At 37.7% G+C, this 27,569-nt stretch overlaps 1 protein-coding gene across 6 annotated transcripts in view; it reads left to right on the top strand.

The window, feature by feature from the left end:
* nphp4 (nephronophthisis 4) overlaps window positions 1–27,569 on the top strand; it is a 178,852-nt gene that overhangs the window by 126,754 nt on the left and 24,529 nt on the right. For all 6 annotated transcript variants that reach the window (XM_017305947.1, XM_008413093.2, XM_008413092.2 and 3 more), the window contains 5 exons: window positions 838–1,021; window positions 14,622–14,756; window positions 18,669–18,859; window positions 19,750–19,964; window positions 27,366–27,555. In XM_017305947.1, the coding sequence (XP_017161436.1) occupies window positions 838–1,021; window positions 14,622–14,756; window positions 18,669–18,859; window positions 19,750–19,964; window positions 27,366–27,555 (915 nt within the window). The remainder of the gene's footprint in view (window positions 1–837; window positions 1,022–14,621; window positions 14,757–18,668; window positions 18,860–19,749; window positions 19,965–27,365; window positions 27,556–27,569) is intronic.

Genomic DNA, 27,569 nt, shown 5'->3' with positions numbered 1-27,569 from the left:
CTTCCCGTGACTATCTCCTGTAATTTAAGTGTTTCTGTCTTGATCTGTCACAACCTAAACAGTCTGCAGACATGTTTTAGATAATACATTTTCCTTTTAAATGGCTTCCTCTGACCTCAGTTTGAAATTTATTACATATACTTCAGATATTGTTGACCCTTTTTTTTTTTAACCCAACAATATCAACATATCATAAAGCCTCGTAATACTAACGTATGGGGCATTAACTCGTCAAATTGGAAACTCAAAGAAGTACATCAATTTTCAATAGTGTTTACTGTCTGGATTGATACAAAGTAAATCATGTGTCATAAATTCATGCAGCATTCGCTGAATGTTTAGTGGCAAGAACTAAACAGAAAAATACATCTCATTTTAACTCTTTGTTTACGGTTACAAGCACTACGACTATTAACAAGATAGAAAGTACCAAAATATCTGTTATTTGTTGGTCAATTGTCTATGAATAAACATGTTACTTCATAATGCTGCTCCATTTCCCTGTGGAAGTGGATTAGATCAACACATTTTTGGCCTTTAAATCCGTTCAAAAAGTAGAAGATGCATGTATCAGACAGATCCACTCTTGTGGACCTCAGTCTGTTATTAATTTGTTTGGATCAGACTGAAATATTGAAAACTCTTCATCACACAGATCTATTAGAGCAGTTCAGACCCCAGCTTCATCTATCTAGTTCTATCATCCAGATTGAGAAGTTTTTCTTTCTTTCATTGGTTTGTTAGTTAGTTCTTTGTTTCTGTCTTTTTTTATTTTCTTTCTTTCACTTGCTGGGTACAACTTCGATTCCTGTTAATTTGTAAATTTTCCCTCCCCAGTACTTGCTGCGTCAGGGGAAGCCCGCCGTCCAGGCTCTTCACGAGTTGGAGATCCTGACCACAGACTATGTGGAGGAGGATACTTTACTGCCTGACGCAGATCAGCATCTGCGTTCAACATCCACCGCGATGACTGTTTACACCATTGTCAGAGGCCGGCTCCACATACGAACGGGCAGCATAGGCAAGTACAGAAAAGCTTTTGCTTCCCATTCAGAACTCAGATGTTGGTGTAATCACTGACACCTTTACAATAAAATATCTACATAAAATAGGACTATTTTGTTATGTAATCAGTGGTGTCTGAAATTTTTATTTGGGCCAAAGTTGTCAAGTCAAAAGTAATATAACTTTGAAAAAATGCAAAAAACTCTACCTTGATTCCGTTTTAGTTGTTTTTTTGATCGACTAAACATCCTATATTTTAACAAAAATAATAAACTAGTCAAATTGAAGGGAAAGGGATGATTAACTTTATCTCCTTGTGAAGATGACTTTTTTTTAACTACATCTCCCCACTTTCTCAAGAAAAAACTTACAAACAGGTTTTGTTACTGGTAGACCAGGGAGAGCCTGTCCAGACAGCCCAGAAGAGACTATGAGGAAATTCAATGAGGAAAGCTCAATGCTCTTGTGTTTAGCCTCATATTTTACGTTACACCAGCAAACTTGGGGTCTAATCTGGGCTGACATGTAATAATCCACAAGGCAAGGCAGGGCCGTACCCCGCCTCCGCTCCCTAGGCAGCTGCAGGGTTTTGTATCTCACTCTTGGACTTTTATTACTCCATATGAACTTTGAAAAATGTTTATCCAACTGACTAAATTGTTTTGCTGGGACCTGCACAAGGAGTGCTGCGAAAATCTACAGCAGTTTTGGGAGAACACTTATCTTTTTTATTCAGATTCTGCTGCCGAGGTTGAGGGGAAGCGGGCTACAAATGTTCACTGTGGATTTTCTTATTTGTTTGTAGTTAATGTCATATGTGTAATGTTTTTTTTGTTTTTTTTTTAATCATTAAAACACCAAAATACTATATTACGTTATTCCAGTTGAATCAGTGGCTACACATGAATTGTTTGGAAGGATAAAAAAAAGATTTTTTTTTTTCTGGCTGTGTGTAAAAAGATGCATTTTATTCTTCAAATGATCTCTGAATTTCTTCAAATTAGTTTCCTTAAACTTTTAACTGAAAAAGAAAATCTCCATTTAACATTATTTCAAAAAGCAATGTAATCAGTTTAAATTAGGTGAAAGCAGGACTGAGTCTGGTGGTGCTATTTAAAAAAAAAAGTTTGTTTTTTTAAAAGTGTTCGACCTCACAAGATGGTCTAAATCAGAGGTTCCCAAACTGTGGGGCGAGCCGTGCCATTGCCAGGGGGGCGCGGGAAGCCGTCTGGATAAAAAAAAAAAAAAACATGAACCCTGTATGCGCTGGGTTTTTACCTTATAATGGCCAACTCTCTGTTATTCCTATGTCAATTTGATACAGTAGGGGCTTCCACATTTTCCATATATGTGTCCTCTGTCACTTTTATCAACAGTTAAAACTGTTTAATCCATTGTTAACATGTGGTAACCTGTTTTTCCGAGCCACCTTTAAACGCAACATGAATGCTACGATGCTCGCGCTGGGTGCGGCAGTGAAGGAGACCTTCTGCTGCTGTACGGAGCTACGCAGGTGTGTTAGAATCACGGCAGCAAACCAGCAAAGAACTTTTCACAGTTTTTCCCCCAAACTAACCGACTGAGTTGAGTAAAGTTGCTCGATGCAGGTAAAGTTAACTAAAAGATGACTAGGTAGCTAATATCAATACAGCACCTTAAGCTTAACAAGTAGCTTGTAGGCTACTGGTGTTGTTGTCTATGTCCATTTACGTATATTCATTTTGCTCCCAAAAAAGTCGATCACCCCCACCCCCCCAGAGGCAGGGACAGGAACAAGGAGTCTCTAAGAATCATCTCTCCCCCCTCCCATCCCCTCCCACACGTCGTTCAACCAGACAGCCATTTGTAATCCATAGGGGGGAGGGGGGTCAGAAAATGTTTGGAAACCACTGGGGGGCGCAGGAGAAAAAGTTTGGGTACCATTGGTCTAAATCAAACTATCCTAAAATGATTTGAGTACAAGGATAGCTTCCTTGTATTTAATGTCATCTGGATACATTTGTATCACTCAATACAAATATCACATCGATATCTGATGTTGGCATCACATATCGATGGGATTCAAATTAAATTCAAAGATATCACAACCCTAAAGACTTCATCCTAAATGCCTTGTCTGCCAACATCTTTGTGATTTTCTTTTTGTAAACATTGCATTTTCATAACTTTATATGTGTATATGGACAGCACATCTAATCTCCCAGGCAGATGTTTCATTGTGGATTTCTCCAACACTGACTTCTAAAGGAGACTAAGCCTTGTTCTGTCTCAGAGCAACACAGGAGAGAAGCAGTTGTGTTTGCTGGCTTTTGAGCAAACATCCTTGTTCATTACATCCCAAATCATCCTTTTACATCCAAAATGTGCGTGGGCATTAATTATTCAGGATATATTGGTTCTTTAGAGCTTGGGATTATGAATGAATGTTGCCTGCTCTCTTTATTCGAGTGTATAGTTTTGAAGTGATGGATAATCTCAACGACTGGGGAAGACAGAGGTGTGGAAACTTGTAAAGCAAACGGTGCCAAAGCAAAAAATATCTCACTGTGATAGTCCCTCTCTATCTGGCAACTGAACGCTTCTCCTCTTCCCTTGCACTCATCCAATTTGGGCCTGGCACGCCCCTGCGGCAAAATGGCAGCTGACGATGGCTTCCTTGCCATTAATCAACTGCTGAAATGATATTCCACCTCATAAACAAGGTGTCCTTTTTCTGGTTGAAGAAACTCTTCCTACTGGCTTTATTGTAGCTTAATATGCCAGCAAGTTCTCATTGTGCTTATCACTGAAAGCAGGTTAAGAGTGGGTCGGGTAACGGGTTATTGATGGGGAGAGGGGTTTTTGTCTGGCATGTAAATTCACATCAATGCTTAGATATCCATCGGGGCGGCCTGGCCGACAGTCTGAATAAATTTTGTGAGGGTATTGCTATTGAGGGCTTTTATTTGTTTTTGCTTCCATCTGCTGCTGCCTTTTTCAGATATTCACATCCGTCTTCACTCTTCATCGATGTCTTTTCTGTTGTCTCCTGTTTCTTTCTCTCCTTCCACAATTTATTTTTTCTTACTGGTTAATCCAGCTGTGAGATGTAACTATTAAGTGTCACATTTTCTCAGTTTCTGTCATCAAGCCTTAACGAATCAGCATGGTTATTGGTTTGGGAGTAAAGAATGCAAAGCCACAGATTGAGTGATTGGTTGAGTTATGAATGTTAAACAATTTAAAGATCCAAAAATGCATGGCCACACATACATAAATACATAAACATAAACATTGCCTTGCGTACTTCTATTCTTAAAACTTTCAATGTTGCTGTTTTTTTATGAAGTGTGAGGGAACATAAATGTATTTAGCATTTTTGTAAATAAAATTCTAAGAAGGTTTTTTCTTTTGTTGCATGTATATTTGTCCCCTTTTAATCTGATAAATTTGAGCAAAATCCAGGGTAAGTGATGGCTTTCAGATATCAGTTAAGTTGTCTGTAGAATATTATCCAGCAGCAAAAATATGTATCAAAACTTCTCAGAACGTCCACTATGCATCACCCTGAACATACCATTCCAATCTTTAGGCATGATGGTGGCCGCATAATTCTGAGGATTCTCATTATTAGCAGAAACAGGGAAACATTAAAGGAGTGAGGGATGGATTTTTGTAAAAAAAAAAAAAAAAAAAAAAAAACTCTTTTAAAGGCTACAAAAAACTTGAAACGAAGGATGAGAATCACCTTTCATAGGACAACAAACCCAAATATACAGCCAGATCTAAAGTGAAATGGTTTAGATATAAGCATATCCATGTCATAAGAATGGTCCAGTCAAAGTCCAGACCTAGATCCAAATACATATTTGAGGCAAGACTTGAAAATGTATGTTTATACAGGCTTTCCATCAAATTTGCCTGAGCTTGAAATACTGAAATGTCAGTATTTTATTCATTTCTAAACTTTACCTTTAAAACACTTTGGCTTGATCTACCAAGTAAATCCAGATCATGTAAATTTAAATCTTTTGTCATAGCTAAACGAAGGGGAAAAACATTAAAAAAATTATAAATTATTTTAGAAGCACAAAGAAGACAAATCATCAATCTCAACCCTTTTCTTTAGTTCAGGAAAAGGTTGAACGGCTTCCAAGTTGGACTGACCAAGCTGTGACTGATGACGTACAGATGCACCTTTGGGATTCTAGCGTAAACTGTGGGGTAAAGGCGGCTTTAAGGGGTTTATCTCTTTGAATGCAACAAGGGAGGAGTTGTGTGCTTGGTAGAAAGATGTGCTAAGTCAGAATGGTGAGTTGAACAGCTTAATAGTATGTCATAAATTCCTAAATATGTCCTTGAGCCTTTTTAAGGTCCAGTATATAGAAAATGGCCCAATGTTTCTTCTGATAAACACCCCTGACATACTGAAGCCAGTTTTGATATGAGATATTTTCCCACAAATCAGCCTGCTTGATAACCTGCAGGGTTGCTCAGCTTACTGCAGGAGCGGAGACCCCATTCCTCTCTGGCGCCCAGCGCTGATGGCTCTGGGAGGCATGATAAATGGTGTGTAAGGAGACCCAGGTGTGGCCAGAGCTGATGGTCTGTCCTAAAAACCAGCCAAAGCTGGCTGACTAGTCTTTCAGATGCGCTATTCTCAAATGGTCATTTGTTCGGGGCTACAGCCAGCATGCTTTTCTGCCGTTTCTCTCATTGATTAGCTATCTGTCATCATGACTGACAGGAATTTAACTTGCATGACAGTGTAAAAGATCTATTTAATTGCATACCTGCTTATTCATCTCTTGTTAAATTGACAGCAGACAGCAGGGCAGCTACCTTATCCAATGGCAAACAGGGATTTCACTCAAGCATAACAGGCAGTGCTGCCTGGTTTTCTTGCCAATATTAGTAGAAAAAAAAAGTTCTAGACCAATACAAAGACATCTTTCAGATTTACTTTGTTTTATTAAACACAGCTTCAGGTCAAAGCCGAGTTTTTAAATCTTTCATTTGAAACAAACAAACATGCTGCAGCAGGGGTGTGTGCCTCGTCACCTTGTAAACTGCGCATAAATTACACTCAAAATTTTAAACACCTTGTGTTTTGTACATGACAAACCTAACAGTGGAGGGACAGCAATTTAGACTCTCCCGCTGAGCTAAAATAAAATGAATACACATAAATAATGCACTCAAGTGATGCAACGATAAGAAAAAGGAGTGAAACTGTTTATTAATTTATGAACATTTGTAAAAAACTGTTAGATGGTTTTGTATCTTGTATAGAGGAGCTTTAAATGCCTAATCAAAAATTCTTAAAAATGAAATCGATTCATATTTCATTTTCCCTGATCATTGCACTGCATCTATTAAATGTTTTTTCTTCACTCACCCACCTTAAATAAAGATGGTTAGTGATATTTCAAGCAATATTTAAGAGGTGGGACTGGCTTGATTGACATGGTGATGGAAAGAAAATGCAAAACACTCGACCTTCTTCGCGCCACACAAAGACCATCATGTCATGCTGATGGTAAGTTAATGGAAATACTGATGCTGTTTTCTTCTTCAGTTATAAAATTGTCCCAAAATAAAATATGCCACAGTCGTCTTTAGTAAACATTCTCTTTTTATCCACTTTGTTTCCAAAAGTTCCTGCCATACCGATTTAAGTTTTTTTATTTCTTAAATTTGCAATAAACGCAACAATACAGATATTGCTTAACTTAAATCAGACTTGAAAGAAATATTTTCCTTTGAAAAAGGAGAACTCGGCAGGAGAGCCGAGGCAATTAAATGCCTCATCTGTTGTACGAATGAAATTAATGCAGTGCAAACATGAGCTTTTTTTCAATTACTGTTTGAGGCATTATGGCCAAGATTTGAAAAAAAAATATATATTTTAAAACTATACACATTAAATTAAATCAACTTAGTTTTTTTTCTAAGCTGTTAGAACTCTAAGAGCAACACACTGCTGACTATATACTGATATCTAATTTCCTGTTTTTGATTCATGGATGTTATCAGTCATGTTTTATCTTTAATGCTTTAGGAATTTATCAGCAGCAGGCTGAATTAAAAACGAAAGGCGGATTCCTATGCTTCTGAGTGAAAAACTGCATATCTTTTAGTCATCCTAAAGTAGGACTCGCATGTAATTGATAAAAAGAAAATGTTAGAAATTGTCATATCTGTTCAGTCGCACTACAATGCAGTAATTATTTTTAAAGGTAAAGGACCCAAAAGTAGATGTGCTGAATAATAAAGAGATTAAGTAAGAACGGCTTTGTTTTGTTGAAACATCTGCAGTCTTTTAGCAAACCAGAAGGACTGCCAGACAATTGTCTGAGCAGACTCAGAATGGTTAAGATATAACAACTGCTGGCTTGCATTTTAAAACTAATTATTGAATCTACAAAACTGATTTTTATCCACAAAACCACAATACACTCAATAAAGGCTGAGACAAAAAGCCGACATATTTAATAAGAATGTTTGATGAGCAGATTTGCATTTGGTCAAAGCAGAATTATCCTGACGTATAAACGGCTTCAGGAGTATAGAGCGAATAACGAGTAATCTTTCAATCCATGATTTCTTTGTGATCAAAAGCCCAAAGCTTTTTGAGAGATAATGTTGACTCAACAGTGGCTCATTAAAAATTACTAATCTTTCGTTAGTTTCTAAACACATCTCTGTGTCCAAAATGTTTTCCAGGAACAATGATAGTTATTATCTACTCCCTTTTGTTGTCTCTGCATATATCAGGATAAAGTTAAATCAGCTGTTTGATCAGAAGTACATTAAAATGCATCGAATTTGTCCCATGAATGACCCCAGGATGTTTCCTCTTTGGCGGATCGTTAACGCATCCTAATCCTTCGTGATCGAACGTCAGTCAGATATTCAGATTGTACTTTCTCAATAAACACACAAACCGCCATTACAGATCACTTTGCCTTTTCACAGCATACACCTTAATCCACCACCACGGGTCTTCCTCAGCGTGGTATCTGCATCACATTCTGTTGATTAACGCATTTCTCAGATCAGACTGACAGAATCGAATAGAAATATCCTTTATTGTCCCACAGTGGGGAAATTTTTGTTGTGACAGCAGCAAGCTGGACAGGCAATCCAAGCATGTACATTCACACAAAACTAAAGATATAACATCTATGAAAACAGAAGAATAACACAATGTATTTTAAGGGCTAAATTACAGCCCTTAATAGTGCTCATGTTATTTAAAAATGTATATGCAAAGCTTTACAAAAAGTGTACATGCTTATTTGTGAATTGAAAACAGACTGTTTGCAAGAAGTGACAAAAACTGTGCAACAGCAGAGATGTGCAAACAAGAGTGGAAATGTTATTTGAAAAGAGAAAGCTGTGCAAATACCAGCAGGGATATCAACACCTATTGAGTTTGTTGGAAGCAGTGATATTATAAAGTATAATAGCTGCTGGGAAGAAGGATCTGCAATAACCCTCTTTTCTGCACTTAGGATACAGCAGTATGTCACTGAAGGATTTCTCCTCTTCAACAGCTTCATGCATAGTCTATGACATTGGAGGGTGAGGGTCTTTGCTGTGTGTTCACTAGCAGACCCGTCCTGCTGCACAAGTGGCATGTAGTTTGTTTTTTAATGCAAAGTGTTACTGCTTTTGTTTACTTTTTCTCTCTTACTGGGTAACTTGATAAGTCTTCACGGTCTTTCTCTATATCTTTTGTAAATATCCACTCTTTTCCTGGTGGTGTTCTTATAGGACTGATCATATTAACATCATCATGATACCAGCTGCAGCAAGCTTGTTTCTTTTGGCATCTAATCATACATACTTGACAGATGTAGGGACTGATAGTGCAATATTATTCTGTTTAGCCATTTTTTTCGGTGCAAAAGTGACTGGTTGTTTAAATGTAACATTGCTGGTGCAGTTGTCAATAAAGTCCACTCAGAGCCTTATGGGATTGAGGAATAAGGTTGATGGTCCTCAAAGATTAATAAAAATGACATCACAAATTCAAATCCTTGTTAGTTTGATTGTTTTTCATAAATGTTGGTTAAAAAAAAGTTTTATTTACAAATTTAATGCCAAATTCAACCATAGACACAGTTGATATAGTTCTATGAAAGGTCTGTGGGTCTTGTGGTAAACTCAGACTTAAATAGTGACTAAAGTCACTAAAGGCTCTTTCAGAAAAATAGTCTGTGAGTTTAAAAAAAAAAGTATTTGTATGAAATAATATTGCTGACTCAGTTGAATCTGTGCTCTTTCAAAGTCCGATTTTCTTCTCGACTAACACGCAGGACGCGCAGAAGGACACACAAGCAGGAAGCGTATATCTGCTTTAGCACAGTGGAAACGGGTGATTAGAGCCTTCTGCAGACCTGACAGTGCTGCTCATCTGCAGCAGCCTGATAAGCCCTGAAGAAACTGACTTTTGCAGCTGGAGAGTGTAGAATTTCACCCCGATCCCCCAATACTGCCACAATTGGGACAAAATATCAGTGAAATTTACCTGGCCGTTAGTTTGGCTATAGATAACAGCCCACATGAAGTATCTGTCTGTCATTAAAAGCTCTCACTGCTGGCACAATTACGCCAGACTATATCAGACTTGCCGTTAGCCTTAAGGTGAGGCTGAATCTACTTATTTTGAAAGGTCAGTGGCCCGGAACGGCGAAGCAGAAGAAATCGAATACCGCAGGCTACTTTGAAACCCCCCTGGCGCTCGCTCTCATTTGTTCTAGAGGCCAGCAAATCAGTGGTTTGTTATGGCCTTAACCTCAAGAACTGCTAGCAGGGCAAATGAGGTGGGCAGGTAGGGCTATTGTCATGCGACAGCGTCTGGCAGTTGATAAATTTGATAGACTTCAACCTCCTGAGTCTTTGTTCACTAATTTTCTTCTCCACACAGAGTGTGCAACACTCTCTCTATTGAAGTTTGAATTTCTGTGTTTGATTCAGTAGCTATGGATGGGTTATATGACTGAGAGCAAGACATCCATACTTGCATCACCATCCAAATAATTTTGGTTCCTCATCATCGCATTATTTTCATTACCTCCTTATAACACTATCTTATGTTTGATGGTGATGATGATTAAACAAAAACCCACCATAGATGCGATATCTTCACAGGAAGAATAACGGATGGAAGAATCTACAACGAGGCACTGGGAATAAGATATTTGCTTTTGATTGGATGTGCTCTCTAAACTCTACAGCATAAGTGATATGTTCACAGCAATATTTGAGGAAATATAACTCAGGCAAATGCACCCGACTGAATGGCGTGGCCAGTGTAGGGTGATGGATGATGAGGAAAATGCTTTGGGATGGCAGACACCTCTCCCATTAATCTGCAGAACAGCACCGTCTGCCTCTGTTTGCATAGCAACACCGACTCCACATTATTCATTTAGCTGCTGCCTATTATCTGTTTGTTGATGAAAGGATTCTCCTTTGAAAGATTTGGAGGATGCTTTTGGCTTCCCCTCTGAAACTCCTGCAAGCTATCTGATGTGTCAGTTCTGGGCAGAAGAGGCAGTTAATTGCTGCTCTCGCTACATTTCATACGCGATGAGAGTGCACCCTGAACGGGGAGCTGCACAGCTCCTCAGAAAATTCTAAATTTGTTTCAGGTTTGCACCTCATTTTGGGCATACTGAGATTTAGGGCCTGCAAACATTGAGGAAAAACTGAGTTCACTTCGATCAATTTTAACTTTTAGTTCTACCTTCTTTGTCCGGCAGCGGCTGTAGATTAGGTCTAATTTGTTTCAAATTAAGCTCTTAGGCTTAAAATTGTGCGAAATACTGATGCTGTATTTAACAACGGTGATTCAGAGTAGCTGATTGAGCCTTTGCAATCATCATTCACATTGTTAAAAATGGGAATTGAATTTACAGTCGGCAAGCTGGGAAAGGTACCACTGTTAATCAGCCCACTGCAGCCTCGCTAACTGAGTAAGTAAATGCTGACTTCTTATACTGGAGTGCAAATTGCAAGAACAGATGATGCTCTCAATAAGATCTCAACAGCGACTACTAAGTTTTACATTCCTGAGAGGTTTTGGTCTTTATTAACATGGCAGATTCTTGCCGTCACTTCAAATGCATCAACTTCACATTCAGGATGCAAATGTGGCATTCCATCACATCCCAAATGTGCATTGTGGAATTGAGATGTGGTGACATGGGAGGCTATTGGAGTACAGTGATCTAGTGGTCAGGTTCCAGAAACCAATTTGAGATTATTTCAGCTTTCGAGCGGCACAAAGCACCACTCGATGGTAGCCATCAGAAGATGGGAACACCGGGGTTATAAGAAGATGGACACAGTCAGCAACAGTACGGTACAAAGTGTGCAGAGAAAACAATCCTTCACTCTATTACACTATCATCACCACAGTCTGAACGGTTTACAGAAGGCAGATTCTGACTCTACTAGCTGAATATTGAAACTGAGATCAGGACCTGAGACACTTCCAATGTGTTACTGTCTAATTTTAGTGAATCTGTTTGAATTGTAGCCTTAGTACCCTGTTGTTTGCTAACAGGAGAGGTGCCTAGTGTGGTCTTCAGCTACGGTCACCTGCACGCTTCAAGGTTCAATAGGTTTCTCTGTACTTGGTTGTAACACACGGTTATTTGCCTCCGTTGCTTTTGTACTAACTTGAAGCAGTCGGCCTATTCTGTGACCTCTGACATCAACAAGGCGTTCACATAACTGCTGCTCACTGGATAGTTTCTGTTTTCCAGACAATTGTCCATAAATCCATGGTTCTTTGAGGAGTTGATAAACTACTGATCTACTAGGATTTTCACAAACACATCTGTCTGGCATCAACAACCATGTCTTGTTCATTTGAATCCGTTTTCTTCTACATTCCATTTGAGCGTAATACAAAAGCCCGCTGACAATTTCAAGCTCCGAATGACAACCGCAAACTTTTGGACTTTTTGAAAAAGGTGTTGCCTTAAAAGCTATTTTGAATAAATAACTCCTAAACCAAGCAATTTTGATTTATTTTTTATTTTTTTACTTTGGATCCTATTCTGGCTTGTTATGTCAAAAACTTCATGCTAAGGTACAGCTGTTGTACAGATGCTAATTTTGTGGATAATTGTGCCTCTACCACAGACTCACCTGATGGTGGTGACCTAAGAATGCAGTGTGTGATCAAACATCAAGAGACAAATGTGTCTTAATAAAACTGAATTTGCTTTCTGTGTTGTCATATTTGCTTATAGACACGAGTCTCAGTGAAAAGAAGCAAGAAAACTTGCTGGGAAAACTGGGGCAACACATTCTTGTCAAACTAAACTATCTGAAATCAAACTGAGATAAGATCTATTTGTGGAGCCCCTGCTGGTGTCCTCAGGCAGATTCCAATGTTTTTTCTCTAAAGAATCAGCAGGATTTTTTACATATAAAAACACTAATGAAACAGTGAGCATTTATAAAAAACTAATGACTTTGATAACAGCTACTTTTATATATTTTATATAAGCAATAAATTTCCCCAAATAATTATGCAAAGTTGCTGCTGTTTTTTTTTTTTTTTACTTTTTTGTAGCTCTTTTATTGGTTCTCAGTTTCTGTTTCCAGGTGTTTTGCTCTTCATACTTAGTTTTTTTTCATGAAGCCTCCACAGGATCTCAGCAGGATTGAGATTAGAAAATTATGTTAGTCAACATAATTTGTCAGATAAGCCTAATAGTCTATATGAAATGTTCGGTTTTCTGTGGTACAAATGTATTTGACATAGTTAGTTTTTCTTCTTCATCAGTAGTGTTGATCATGTTTGTACACCCCATCGTCTCTTAAATGTCAGATTATTACTCTCACCTGCATACTGATATTACGATGTTGCCTGTAATTTTTATTACGTACATTTACACAAGCACAAACATATTATTTTAAAAATATTTCCATTTTACTCCACTTGACATTTAATTTACATTTCACAATATCAGCTAACACTGAAAGTTTGTTAGCTGAAACACAAAATCTCAAAATAATTTGAGATTATGTTAAATTTCAACTGCAACTGCTGCTGTTTTTTTTCTTTACTTGACAAATGTCAAAGAAAAATATTAGATGTTTGATACCATTTTGATTCTGTAAGTGAAAAAAAAAGTTTAAAAATGTTATTACAAGAAAATATAAGTCACATAATCCAGTAACATTTGGATAATTATCGTCTTAATTAATGCAAAGTGTCATCTACTGCAACAGTAGACAGGATAGTACTTGATATAATTCTTAATATTTATGTTCACTTTGGATTCAGTTGCTGAACAAGTTGTTGGAAACCAGGTTTGCTAACATTAGGGTATTCCGTCATGGTATTTGTCTTGGGTCTGGTCGACTTTTGTCAAAAATTTTACATAAAATTCTTAGCCTTTTTAAATCAATACTATTCATAAATGTTTCTATATTACTTTCTCTGTTAGCCAGTGCTGATTCCTTCTACTTTGTACCTACATACTTTTATGCTTGTGGCATTAAACTATATCACATTATTTTTTCCACTTATTCCAGTATTTTAATAAATTATGTAGAAAAATTTTATAAAAATCTGATACAAATCTGTATAATATGAGTTTAATTGTTCATTACTATTTGGAAACTTGTCATTACTCTCCTCCATTCCCCTTTATTTTGGTGCCGAGTTCTGTTTGGGCCAGTTGACTCCTATTCAATATGACAAATTCTGATCATTAATTAAGCCAGAATAACTCAGTGGACTCCTGTTGGAAGCTAAAATTTATTGGACTCACGTAAGCTAATTTTCCTGCAATATGCTATACGTACAAAGTAGAAAATCACTTTAAGGTCACACCAAGTGCATAAATTCCCACAGGCGGGTAAGAATCTGTAGTTATTTTTATTTTTTTCCATTTTGGAAAATCTTACTTTATCTTATGTCTCTCGACATCTCAGATTTCTCTTGTGTCATTCTTACTGAAATGTTTTATAGATAAGAATATTCTTTTGTCTATCAGCACTTATCCCTCAGGATAAAAATATATCATCACCATATAAGTAAAAATACATTAGTGAGAGAAATTAGCTAGCGCTTTATTAGAAATATGAAAACTACAGAGAATGATGTGCCTATTTTTTTTTCAAATTAATGTAGACTATGTTGCTATAAGAACTGTCTTTTATCATTTTAATGTGCACTCCGACCTCCATCGACTTCTCAAAATATCGACTATTTAGATTTTCAAATCTTTGAAATTATTGTTCGCATTATATCCAAAAAAAAGTTCTTTTTAATACCCATATTTTATAGACACCTGATTAATTATGTAGAAGAAATTCTGAATGTAAGTTCTCCTTTAAGTAAGATTAACTTTGAAACAAAGTTCTGTCACATAGAAGTAATACAGAGAATTAAAAGTGACTTTTAATGCTACGGGAATCTGTTTGATTTATCTCTCATTTCTACAAAAGTGGCCTGACATTGAATTTGCGGCACGTCAAGTGTCTCCTGCTCCTGAAAGACAAACAATTTTGATCTGTTTCAACTTTAAAGTTTAGGTTCATCAGAATGTTGATGGCTGGTATCGCACACTTACAGTGACGTTGCCGTTTGCTTACTGCAGGATGTCCAGCTGACCCCAGCAGGAAGAGAGCAGCGGACGGGATATCGTCTTATTCTCACATCATCACGCCTCGTGAAGTCACCACCACCTTTAAAGGAGGAAGCCTGTCAACCCGAAACATTCTTCAACTTAACGGTCAGCACATCAAGCTTAATATGTTTTAATGCACCAACAAATGAGTTGCTACCACTGGGGTAAAAATGTTTTTTAAAAAAATAGATGATTTGGTTGCAGTAGCTTAATCTCAAGCTCTGTTAGTTTGAAAATTACAACCATATAACAGGTGACGAAAGGAAGAGGCATATCTGACCATTCCTCTTTGCACAATCTCTCTGGATGGTTTTAGTTCCTCTGTGTGCTTTGTTTTCTATGTTTCACTCCTCGCGTTTTATATAAGCCTTGAATCAGGATTATTTATTTGTGTCGATTTTCCTGCTGAAAGACCAAATCACCACTCATATTCAGTTTACTGGCAGAGACAACACAATTTCTCTGTAAAATTACCCAATATTTTAAAGCATTCATAAAGTGATGCACTCTGACAATGTTGACTGGGTCATTTGGAAGAGAAGCAGGCCCACAGCATCATATACCCTCCACCTTACTTAAGTCGGCACGAGGTACTTTTTCAAATATTGTGAAATGTTGCGAAAAAGCTCAGCATTAATCTGATCTGACCAAGAAAACAAAAACAAAAGACAAACATGACTACAAATGAAGTTCCAGAAGAGTTCATAAATATTTTAATGGTGGGACAGGGATGTGTTTTGTTGTTTCTTACATGACTCCCAAACATTCCTTATAATGTAGAAAAAAGTCCAATAGTTGTCTTTTTAAAACTGTGTCATCCTGTAATGCATCATTGGTCAGTAATGAAAGGTTTCTACAAATTCTGATCACCTTAAAAAAATATAAAGTACAACTGAAAACATTTTCAGTTGCATTTAGAGGCACCAATAATTCTGTCAGCTATCCATTTGCATTAATTTTATTAACAATAATCAATTTGAATGTAGGACTTTTTTTCAGTTTTCAATGTACAATTGCAGTAACAAATGCATTTATTCTTAACCTTTACCATGAGTGCTAACAACTTTGTTTACCTCTGAGTCAGGTTATTGCACATTGCAGTGTCTCCACTCAGCTATCAGTGTGTGTCTGAGCCCATGTTTGAGTGGAGCCTCAGCCACAGAGGAATTGGCGTCTTTTATTTGGGCGTTGACCGCGCTGCTGCCGCCGCCTTGATCGGCTTAGTCAGATACATTTCACATTCTTTCTATTGGCTGCACCAGCGAACCACTCAATTTTCAGGCTAATTGAGCTTGCACAGGCATCTCTAGTGGTTAGCCACAATCCTGTTTGTGTGCGTGTGTGTGTGTGTGTTTTTTGCTGTTGTTTTTTTTGACTGTGTGCGTGCATGTCTGTGTGTGCAAGCATAGCCTTAGCAAAGGCACACAAACACACTGGGGAAACCAATTTTTCCCTCAATTAAGCAAGCCATCATCAGTCAACTGGCTTGCTATTGGTAAATTTGCCTCAAATTGTAACTATTTCTGAAGCGCACGCACTCACAGAGTCAGAGGTTTCGCGTAAGACATATAAAACAAGCATATAATTGCACAGAGTGATGCAAAATGCATCTGACAGGTATAGAATTGCAAACTGGCCTGCAGAAATGATGTCGTTTCACAAATATTTTAGCTTTATTCACTGTGACCAAAGCACTGATAAACAGTTATGCTGCTAAGAAGCTCAATGTAGCTCAGATTCTGTGTATAAAAACATATTTACAAATTGTTTCATGGGCAGGTTCACCTCACAATCGCTTTACACACTGTGGCAATCAGTTACTCACACCTACTCACACCTCTTGTTGCTATGCAAACACAGGCTGCTCTGTTTGCTCTGTTTCTTACATGTCTTCCTCACCACAGCGTACCCACTTGTCTTTTACATTCTCTCCTTCCTTCACCTTGGTGTGCCAGTTAAGCATACAGTGTGCCTAATTGCTTTCACTGGAGTCCAGTCACAGCAGCAAGACGGAGTGAGCAGAGAAGCTACACACCATTGGGTGGTGTGTGTGTGTGTGTGCGTGTGTGTGTGCGTGCGCATGTGCGTGTGTGTGTGTGCGCGTGCAGAGGTGTGTGTGCGTGTGCATGTGTGTGTGTGTGTTTGTTTGTGTCACTCTCCTGCCCCACTTCTTCCTGCCGGTGGCTGTGAAGGATAGCCAGACACTATCAGGTTAGCCCACTGGCTCCCAGCCTGATACGGCTTTGATAATGAGACTTGGAAAAATGTCTAAGGATAAGGAGTCATACAAGTAGGGGGGGAAAGAAAAGAATAGCAGACATCAAAGAGTTTGCTTGGAAGCATATAACCTAGAAATATTCTTCACAAGGAAACTTTTGTAATACCCGAAATTTATCCAGGATTAATTAAGTCCAATAAAAAAGATTAGCAATGTTTGTTTATTGGTTTTAAAATGTTCCATCCACTTTTCCAGTTTGTATCCCAACTTTGTTCTGTTTGAAATCATGTAGATCTTGAGTAAACCATGGAAATGTATCACTATCACTTTGTTAACAAACACTTTTGTTCTGACTTGTGAGGGCAGTTTGGCAAAAAAACAAACAAAAAAAAAAACACGAAAAGCGTCTGTTTGAGGTGAGGGAGCAAGCTGGGATATCCAAAGAAACCTTAAGCACAAGTAGATGGAAACTTTATATAAACAGGCTGAAACAAACTTGAAAAACTTAAATACTTGACAAAAAGTTGCTGCTTAAAAAAATATAATCTTCTTAGAGTGGGGTTCTGTAAGATGACTATAAGTATTCAAAAATCCTACCTTTGTGGAACTTGCAGATCAGAAAGTGAGTCAAATCTGCCACAATGAGAAATGGCTCTTATATAAATTAATCTTGCATTTCTGACAAACAACTACATTCCCTAAAAATCTACAAAAATAAAAACAGCTAAATTCCTTTTGTGGAAGAATTACCGATATATTTGTTTTGTTGTGACTGTTCCTGTTCAAGGTGTTCCTTCCACATAGCAAACACAAAACCTTTTCTTCTGCTAATTTTCATCTTGCCAATTCATTTGGTTAAATACTTATAATTAGTTTGGTTAAACTAATCTATTCAGCATTTTACATGGTGCAATATTGTGAAAGTGAACTTTAAGATTCTTTTGCAAAATGGTAGAAACGTAAAAAAAAAATTCTCAAAGAAAGCAGGATACAAGCAAGTGACTTCAGTTTGTTAGTTATATGTGGTGCAGCAGAAAGCACTGATCAGCTACAAGCAAAGTATGTGGCATATAAAAAAAGTCCACTTCAAATGGACAAAATACTAGCAAATGCAGAAGCATTAAAAAGTTTGTTCTACCACTTGTATATAACAAAACAGAACTGGGTTAACGCACAGGAGATGTTCCCAGATTGCTGTAGAAAACTGATGAGTGCGTGGGGAATTAGAAAAGGTCTAATGTCTGGTGTACAGCAAACACAGGAGGTAATGCTCCTGAAGAACCTAAATAAAAGCCCACTTTACAGCTTACTCTCTCTTAAGCAATTTACCAATGTACCAAGGACTGTTTTCTTCCTTTTCGCTGCTCATTTTTTATGATTTATGATTGCATTCAGTGAGACTAGGTTAATTTTCCCCATTGTGAAAATGTAGACTCTCTCCAAGCTTAGGAATAGGGGGGGTTATTTTTCTAGAAATCAACACTGCAGTTTAAACTTTGTTTAAATACTTTCATAATTCTGTGACTGGTCCACTTGACTAAATTAAAATAATTGATAACTGCATAATCACTGAGGTAAAAGAAGGCATCAGAGAATCTTCTCACTTGAGAATGTGTCAAACCTTTTATCTTCTCCGTCTGTTTTTATTTGTATTCTTGTTATCTTTTTCCTAAAGTGTCATTTGGGTGTGTTGAAAGGTGCGAACAAGGAAAATGCATCATCATTATCAGCATGAGGAGAACATATTCTATTCTTCCCAGTGAACAAATTCATCACTTCGGCCTGTTTTTGCTTGGCAGCTAGGAACACGGCACGAGAACACAGGCTGGATGGAGAGCCGGTGCTGCTGAACAGAAACGGGATCAGAGCTCAGGACATCACCCCTGAAGCACAAAGCCTGAACAGCGACAGCAGACGGCGAAAGCTGGACTGCATGGCTGCAGTGCATCGACTGGAGGCTAAAGAGAACACAACAGCAGCCGATGTTACGGTAATGTCCGACTTTAGTACTGGTGAGGTGCTTCTGTGTGAAGCTGACCAACAGCAAATTGAACATGACACCACACAGAAACATACAGTGACTTTTGACACATGAGAGATTGCAGGTCAGTGTTAATAGTCACTCTGGTAAGAATGACCATCCGCTGTTTTATATACTAACATTTTTAATATAATATGATTTGCTAATAATTTTGTTGCTAAACATTTTTGAAAAATCAGTGTTTCATTTCTTAGCAGAGTATAAGCTCCAAAACAAGTGACATACACACACATGCGCGCACACGCACATGTATGTATTTATGTGTATGCTTTTAAAATCAAAAAGACATCTTGACACTTTTAGAAAAATATTTCCAGTATTTAACACTCCCAAATATGGCTGTTCTTTGTTAAATTGGAATACCTATTGTTTATTCCAGACCCTTGACGTAGACGGAGAGTCTGCAGCAGTAAGCCTGCCTGCTGGGTTTGCAAAACATTTATCCAAACTGTACTGTGTTGTGTAGAAAGAAAGCAATCAGTGGAGAAGCAGTGAAGTGTTAAAATATGTCTTGAAATAGTCACCGAAAGGTCACGGAGAAAATTATTGATTTAGTGCAACCTGAGTTTTACTGGCTGTACATTGGCCAGTGTTTCTACCAGTAGTGATGACATTTTACTCCACAAAGTCATTAACTGAACACTCTGCTCTGAGAGCGTTAGAGCTATGAGCTGCTGCACAAGAGCGCTGCGCAGAAGATCAAGACTGATCACAAAACTGCTCTGGAAACTGTCATAGCAGTTCATAGAGAACATTTTGGGTGAAGACCACGATGGTGTGTAGTATGATGCCACTATAAAACATTTATCAATTCTTTGGTGTTGTTTTTCTGGTGTCAGGGTCTAAATCCAGCAACTCAGTTGATCAGAGAACATCAACCCAGCGACGAGTACAGCAAGGCAGAGGGAATTGCGAACATGCTGAGCCAGGCCATCACCACACAGCACCTTCTCTATGCCAGCCTGGGCTCTGCTGAATACATGGAGTTTGTCCTGAAAAATCCCTTTAACGTGCCTCAGACCATCACCATTCACATCGACGACTCTGAGCTCAGGTGAGACTCTCCAGACCGTTAGGAGGGAGTGGTAACTAACTTTATCTACAACTTTATTAGTTTATTTTTGAAAGACCTAGTCTTCCTTTAGAAAAAAATAAAAACAAAGGTTTTCTTAAAGAAATTAAAACATTTTATGGCCGCAGTGTGATACTTCTAGAGTGCCTCAAAGTAACAAGTGTGTGGTGTGAGCTATCAATACATAACTTTATGTGCTTAAATATTTATCCGGAAATTACTTAAAGCGCTCTGTTTTTCCACATTTTATGTTATAGTTTTGCACACAGATACCCCATTATGACAATGTGGAATAATTGTTTGAGTATTTTGAAAGTTTATGAAAAATAAAAAATCGGTAACATCATTGGGGATCTTGCCGTCTTTATAGTTCAATGCCACCAGAAAACTCAAGAGATCAGTTTTGTTGTACCTGTTTTCACCCATACATTTTTTTTGTTTTAATGTTTTCTTGTTTTTAACAAGAAACCTGTTGAACTTTTCCTCACAGATATATTTTTAGTAAACTCGTTTATGACGGATTCATCCTTGCGTCGTCTTTACCCGCCTGCATTTCAAAGTTGGTATTAACCCGTTTACTGTGACATGTTGAGCCACTTTTTTTTATAGCCACACACAACTTTTATTTGTTGCTCTCAAGACTTCTTAATTTATTAATTTGTAAACACGGTGCTGTGCTTGCTTAGTATGTGTTGCCTCTTTTAAACTGGAAGGATGTTGTAAATTTATTGGTGGCTCTCCAATCTAACACACTAGGTGTGAACATGTGTTTTTTGTGCCGTATGTGTTTTCTGTTGTTAGATCGTAACAAGCCGTGCTCCTACGGTAAGCTGTGTTCACACTTTGTGAATGTGTTTCCATTTATGATGTTAAAGCTCATGAGCCTATTTGTGCTCCGTGTTGTGGAATAATGTATCCTCACACCTCACACACTCCAGTGTAGCAGACTGAGAAGTTGGCTCTTAATTGACAACTAAACAATTCAACCATTTTAAAATTTCACTACTCTTGTTATTATGCTACAAGTTAGTACATAAAGTTAGGGCAGCTAAACTTTGTCTAGACACTTTACAAGTCAAAGAGGTCCAGTTCATATCAAATTATATGCAATCCACTTCAGTCCAGAATAAGTTTAAATCTAACCAGAAAAAGGCACAGAAGCAGTGGGCCCGGTGAGCTGTCTGTAATGGAGACGGTGAAAAAATGCATAAATGGACAGGAAAACTTAAGCCACTCTGGCTGTAGGTTTTATCAAAAAGGAATTTTTTTAAACATGGTTTTGAAAACAGATTTGCAGTTTCTTCAATGAACAGCTGCAGACATACTCAAACGTTATAGCGAAGTTATAAACACTTTCCATTTGTGAAGTAATGTTTTGGAACTAACGGCGACCCACAATCAACACTTCTACGATGATTACATCTTTATTTAGGAGCCAAACATTTATTACTCAGAATGGCATTAACAGTGGTACTTTTCGGTCGTGTCATCTGTTCTTCTCTCCTCCTCTGTTTGAATTAATACATTTTCTGGCATGTTTTGTGTTATCAGACTCGGTGATAATGAACATTTTGGATTTAAAATTGAACACCTGTAGGATTCCAGTAATTTGGGACTCTCGAGAGTTTTTTTTTCCCTTAAACTTCAAGTTTACATGCTAAAGAACGTCCATCTTTGTACCAGTACACTTTCTTTTTGGTTTGTTTTTACTTTGTGCCTCTGGGCCGTACTTGTCATGAAGCTATGAACTGTGGGCAATTCCCTGAGGCAAAGTCTGCCGAAACGCAGACTCTCTGAAAATGTTACACCAGGGCTCAAAACGTCTCGGAGAGAGTCCCGATGGAGCTGACAATTTGACAGTGGGTCCTCACAGTATTAGCTGGAACCAGCTTCATACTTTCTACGTGAGCACCACAAATAAATATGCATGCATATTTATTTGGACTATTCCTGAATAGTCCAAATAGAGGCTGATTATTTGGAGGTACATTTCATGTGTTTACGTCAACAATGACAAAGGAGATAATTTCAGTTTACAAGAACGTTTCTATATGGCATCATTCGTCAACTTTTTTGCTCATTATTCACAGACACTTAATAGGCTCTCAGACAATGAAGATTCTTTCGCCTTCAGAAACACAAACATGTCCTTGACACAGATGCATCTGTAATCCTGGCAAGATGCCAAATAACCCCTTTAATCCAAACACAGCAGCCATTATTACTGATGTTTGCGCTTGATTCCTTCTCCGTCTCCATGCCGTGCCCGTTTCTTTTCATTTAGCATCATAGTTAATCCCCGCCTTCACAGAGTCTTTTGTTTTGGATTCCGATCATGCCTGAGCTTTGGATTAACATATATCAGGTTGATCAACAAAGGCAGCGGCACACCATGGATAAATCATTATGGCATTAGCCCGGCCACTGGGCCTCCTCTAATTGAGAGTCATCAATCCCACTATCTGTCCTCTTACTGGCTTAGCACCCTCTTTGTTTATTTATTTCTTGACAAGGCAGTGTGACAATTTGTGCCAAATGCTTTGACCTTTACCAAGTGGTGGAATGCGTGAATGAAGAAGGAAACTTTTGCATTATTGGACATGTGTCTTTTGCAGCATCTGGGTTTCATTAGTGAAACTCGTAGTTCCCTAAGTGCACTATATGTTTTATGACCTTATGATATTTAAGCAACTCTCCTGCATGTTGAGCTTCAATGTGTCTTGGGTCATCCTTCCCTACATGGAAGAGATTAAATGCAGGAATTCAAATAATGATTTCATTTAATTCTGTTTTTTGAGACTTGATAAAACCAGGAATTTTTTAGTTATGAATTTATTGATTTTTTTTTTTTTTTACTCTTTCAAATAAAAAATGTTGGAAAGATTTTAGTTTCAGTGACTCACTTGGCTTTGAGTTGTGCAATAAACCCTAAGTTGAAGAACTTATTCACATTCTTTAAACCAACTAAAAAGTTTATTTTCTACTTGTTAAAACCTTATGCAGATATGTTGAATAATTCAGACACAATCACTGACAAAAATCTCAAGTACCTTGAGAATGCGAGCAGATTAGGACACGTAACCATAGGTTACAGATAGTTATGGACCAGTCACCGTTAGAGGTTATGATAACGTTAATAAAATTGTGTAAAAAGTGACCGTCTCATTGAGTTACCTGACTGCAACAACCTGAAACTGTGGTCATTATAATCACGATCATGACAGTACTATTAAATCCTTGTTTCTTGTCCATCTGTATGAATTCACATCAGTCAAGTCATCAGTCAGAAAATGCATCATGAAGAAGAAGAAAGCATGTATAAATGCATCCGACTTAAAGTTGCAGGACGAGCCAAACGATGGTAAAAAATATGCAATTCATTGCCCATAAAATGCTGTAATTACTGACAGTTGTGTAACCACAGGTTTATCTGCTGATCATTTTAAAGTCTATCAAATTTGAAAATATGTTGGTTAGTCTTTGTGACACCCAATACTAATTTAGAAAAAACAATTCCAGTCCCCAAACATTTATTATAGAAAAGCAACTCACTTAGCTTTTTTTATAAGTACTACTCAAATTAATTAAACAGCATATACAATTAAGATGTTTAACCCTCCTGTGGTCTTAGCGCATCGCTCAGGAGAAGCACAGCAAATGTCACAGACAGGGTGAAGCAGCTGGTTGTCCGGTCACACCATCAATTTCCAAAACCACACACACACACAAAAAAAACTTGTAAAATTGCACACAAAATTGCACATAGGGTCGGTCCGACCCCGCCGGACTGCGCACAGTGTTAAAGGCTTGTGGGGTTTAAATGATCTCATCTCTGAAGACCGCTGGAGGGTGAAAAGCTTTGAGCAGCACAGGACTTGTTTAAGATATGGTGAAAGGAGAGTTGTTTTTTTAGCAGATTTATGCGCCTATTGCACCCACATACAAAACGATTTTATTTATTTTTTTATGGAGCAAAATTGTCCATAAAGATGCATGAAGGTTACATGTGCCAAATCCTTGCAAACAGATGTATTATCATGCCCATTCCTGGCCTGCATTTAAAGCTTTTTACATCGTAATCAGATTATTCATTTTTTCCCACTCAGTGTAAAATTGCTTATCAAGGAGAACATGGGGTGACACATGTGATATTTACAGGTTTATTGTGTAGTCCAAATTCCAGATCAACATGCCAAATGCATACAGCAGCATTTCCAACCTCTTCTTGATATATTTAACATGAATATTGTGTTCTGTCAAAAATACATACTGTTGGACGAGGTTACTCCAAAAACAAGAAAGATGGGTCTAACAAAGCCGATAAAGTTTGAATAATAAACCAAGTCAATGATGGCCAACTCTTACCGATCTTACACAATTTCAGGCAAAAAGACCTCATTGTGAAGTCCACTGTAATCCTTTCATCCATATTTCATCTGTTTTCTTCTCCATCTTAGCGGGGAAGTAAAACTGTCTATAATATCTGTGTTGGACTACACGAGCAGCAGCTTGGTCAAAACACAAAGTTGCTCTGCTGTCGCTTCCTCATCAATATTTCAGCCGATGTTTGACACGTAGGTTTCTTGAGAACCTGGGGCGAGCTTTGGGTCGGGTCTTTGTTCTACAAAAACAAACTAGAAACAAGGCTGACCCTACCTCTCAATTCCAGCATCAGTCTTTGAAGACAGAGTACTTAGCGAAAGGCTAAGCTAGCTCTAGCTTTGATGTCAGCAGTTGTTTTCAAGCCCAGAGGCTCCTCTGGATGGACACGTTTGCTACCTGTTGCCATTTATTTTGTTGGGAATTTTGCACTTTGCCTGACCGAGCCCTGTGTGCTGGAGGAGTGATGGCCAGCAGATTGTGTGTTTCCTCCCAGCTGTGCTGGCTTGCTCCCATAATTCTTTTCTTTTTTTTCCTATGCTGTTTTCAGCTCTGCATTTCGGTCGTCTTATTCTTCGGTTTTTGGTTTCTCTTACTTTACTGTTTTTACTTTTATTTAATAATTAATCAGCCAACAGTTTGCAATAAAAGCTCACAGGTGAAACAAACACCCATAAAAACCTCTTTGTTGTCTATGCCAAGGGCAAAATGTTTTATTCAAACCGCACTGTGGGAATATCCAGATACATTTCACAGAACTGACTGTAGCATATTTTGCCTAAAGTTGGCAATGATGGAGTTCTAAAAAATTTAAAAACTCCTAGTCTCCTATTGAGAAGAAATTCCCCCCTCCACTCCCATGGTTTCAAACCTTTGAAGTCTAAAGCAACCGTTCCCTGAATGCATTTGTGTGTGAAAATTTTTGCATATAAAGAGAAAAAGAGGAGGAGAGATAAGACATTTCGTCTGTTGGAATGGGTTATTGCGTTCTGGTCGTTATTCCCTGGAAATCCATTTATTAGGGGACCCAACTGGGGCAATTTCTGTCCTCTTCACACCTTTTCCATACACACTGTCAATAATTTAAGGCAAATAAGTGTGGTGGAAGTGTAGCTGCTTGGTTCAGGAGTTTAGTGAAAGTGTACTCCTGGCTGTTCAGTAGAATGTGTGCCGGTTAGACTTCAGATTTAAGATTTCCCTTTATTTTTTAAGATCTTGTCTCACCAGAAGTCTTTATTCATCAGTAGCTTGACAAGAAGATTGGCAGAGAGAGAAGGGGATGACATGCAGCATGCTGAGGTCGAGAATTGAATCGTAGAGGACATTAGAGGTGCACTTGCTCTACCAGCGAGGCACACAACAGCTCCCGTTTAAGATTTTCTTCATGGCTTTTAAAAATACAGAGTTGTACATTAATAACAAGCCTCCCAACTCATAACTATATATGAAATGGTTGGTTACCTTCATTTCAGGAGATTATGTACTATAAAAATAATGACTAATTTTATTAAATGTGCCTTTCTTACACAAAGACACATTACAAACATAAACTTCAGTTTATTTTGTTTGGATTGTATGTGACAAAGCAACACACAGAGGTGTGTAATCATGAAGTAGGAGGAGCACTAGATGTTTTTTCAGAGATAGTTTTTTTGCAAATCAAATTTTGAAAAATGTGTAGTTTATATTCAGGCCTCCTGAAACCACGCACACTGTAGAAAAACATTTTTGCCGCAATAAAAGCTGCAGGTTTATTTGGGTATTTCTCTGCTAGCTTCTGTTGAAGAAACGAAACATGATGCGGCCGTCATGTTTCAAACAACATCCCCATGTTTCACAGTGTTATTAAGGGGTTATGCAAAGTGTGTTTTCTTACACAAGGTCTGCCAAAAATATCTAAAACTTAAAAGTTTGGTTTCATGTATCATTTTTATTTTCCATTCCATTTAGGTACTTAGGTCTACTTGTTGCTGGATTTAGTTGCTGGTTTTTTTTACTATAAACCTAATAGTGTTTATTACTGATTTTAAGAAGGTTCTAATTTGTTGACATTTTACAGACTAGACTATATGCCTGAATAAAGACATTTATTGGTGTTCTGGTTTTCTTTTTGAATTATGTTTTAGATTTTATGTATCTTTACAATCAGCTTTGACCTTTTTTGTGGAAACATAAAAAAATATGTTCAAAGACTCTTCCAGTTCGTTATACTTTTTATTTGAGCACTGAATGTTTAAGTACTTATTTAGTTTCATGTGAATGACATCTAACTATTCTTTTTAAAATGTTTAATTTGGTTTCTGATTTGTGTCCATTCCATCAGATCAGTTTGTCACGAAGAAAACATTTTACGATCATTTCTGAACAAAACCAGTTTGAACCAAACATTGTGCATATTAAATTCAAAATAAAACAATCTTACAAGACTGTTTTTCAGATGTCTTGAAATGCGTAGTAATATATGACAGTTATCTCACAACAGATTTGAAATTTTAATCTGATGCAAGTTTTGTCAAATTTGCAGAGGCTTCGATTTACAGTTTCTAGTGCAGCTAAGTGATATATTTTAATCTTATCTTCCACAGCAACTTGCTTCTTAAAAAAAAAAAGTGAAAAACAAAGTGAGTCATGATCCTTAACCGCTGTTGGGCTTGCATGAAAGCAAGATGGTTCTTTAATACATGATCATGGATTTTCTTACAAATTTATATTGAATTTATGACAAATCTTCAGATATGTTCTCTTAAATGTGATGTACCCATCTTGGTACTTTTTGGAGTTTCTCTCGAAGTTGAAGCATATGTTGCTTTCTTCAGTACCAGGATTTGGTCGTTCTACAGAAACAGAAATCAGATTTTCTTTTGGGGGGGTGGTGTCTCTTCTGCTCTACCACACGGTTTCCATTTTGATCGCATAACAAGTCGCATTGTGATCTTGAATGGCTTAAAAAAATATGTAAATCTTGCTTTGATCACATTTCTGTCCTTTAATCTTTTCATCCAGTGTCATCACTGACACAGAGGAGTGGCGTTACTTCAAAGCAATAACGAAAACCTCTACCCCGCTGGAGGAGAACATGTTTCACGTGGAAGAAGCAGCTCCTGGTCCCAGGGTTTATCTCCGGCCTAAAGAAAGTGTCCACATTCCCCTGAAGTACCAGAGCTTCCTTTGCAACCACACCATATCTGTCCAGGTGAAGTTCAGATC

The sequence above is a fragment of the Poecilia reticulata genome, linkage group LG7, assembly GCF_000633615.1.
Source record: "Poecilia reticulata strain Guanapo linkage group LG7, Guppy_female_1.0+MT, whole genome shotgun sequence".
NCBI lineage: Eukaryota > Metazoa > Chordata > Actinopteri > Cyprinodontiformes > Poeciliidae > Poecilia > Poecilia reticulata.
Note: the sequence above shows the minus strand (reverse complement) of the source record. Positions and strands in the feature narration are given on the sequence as shown.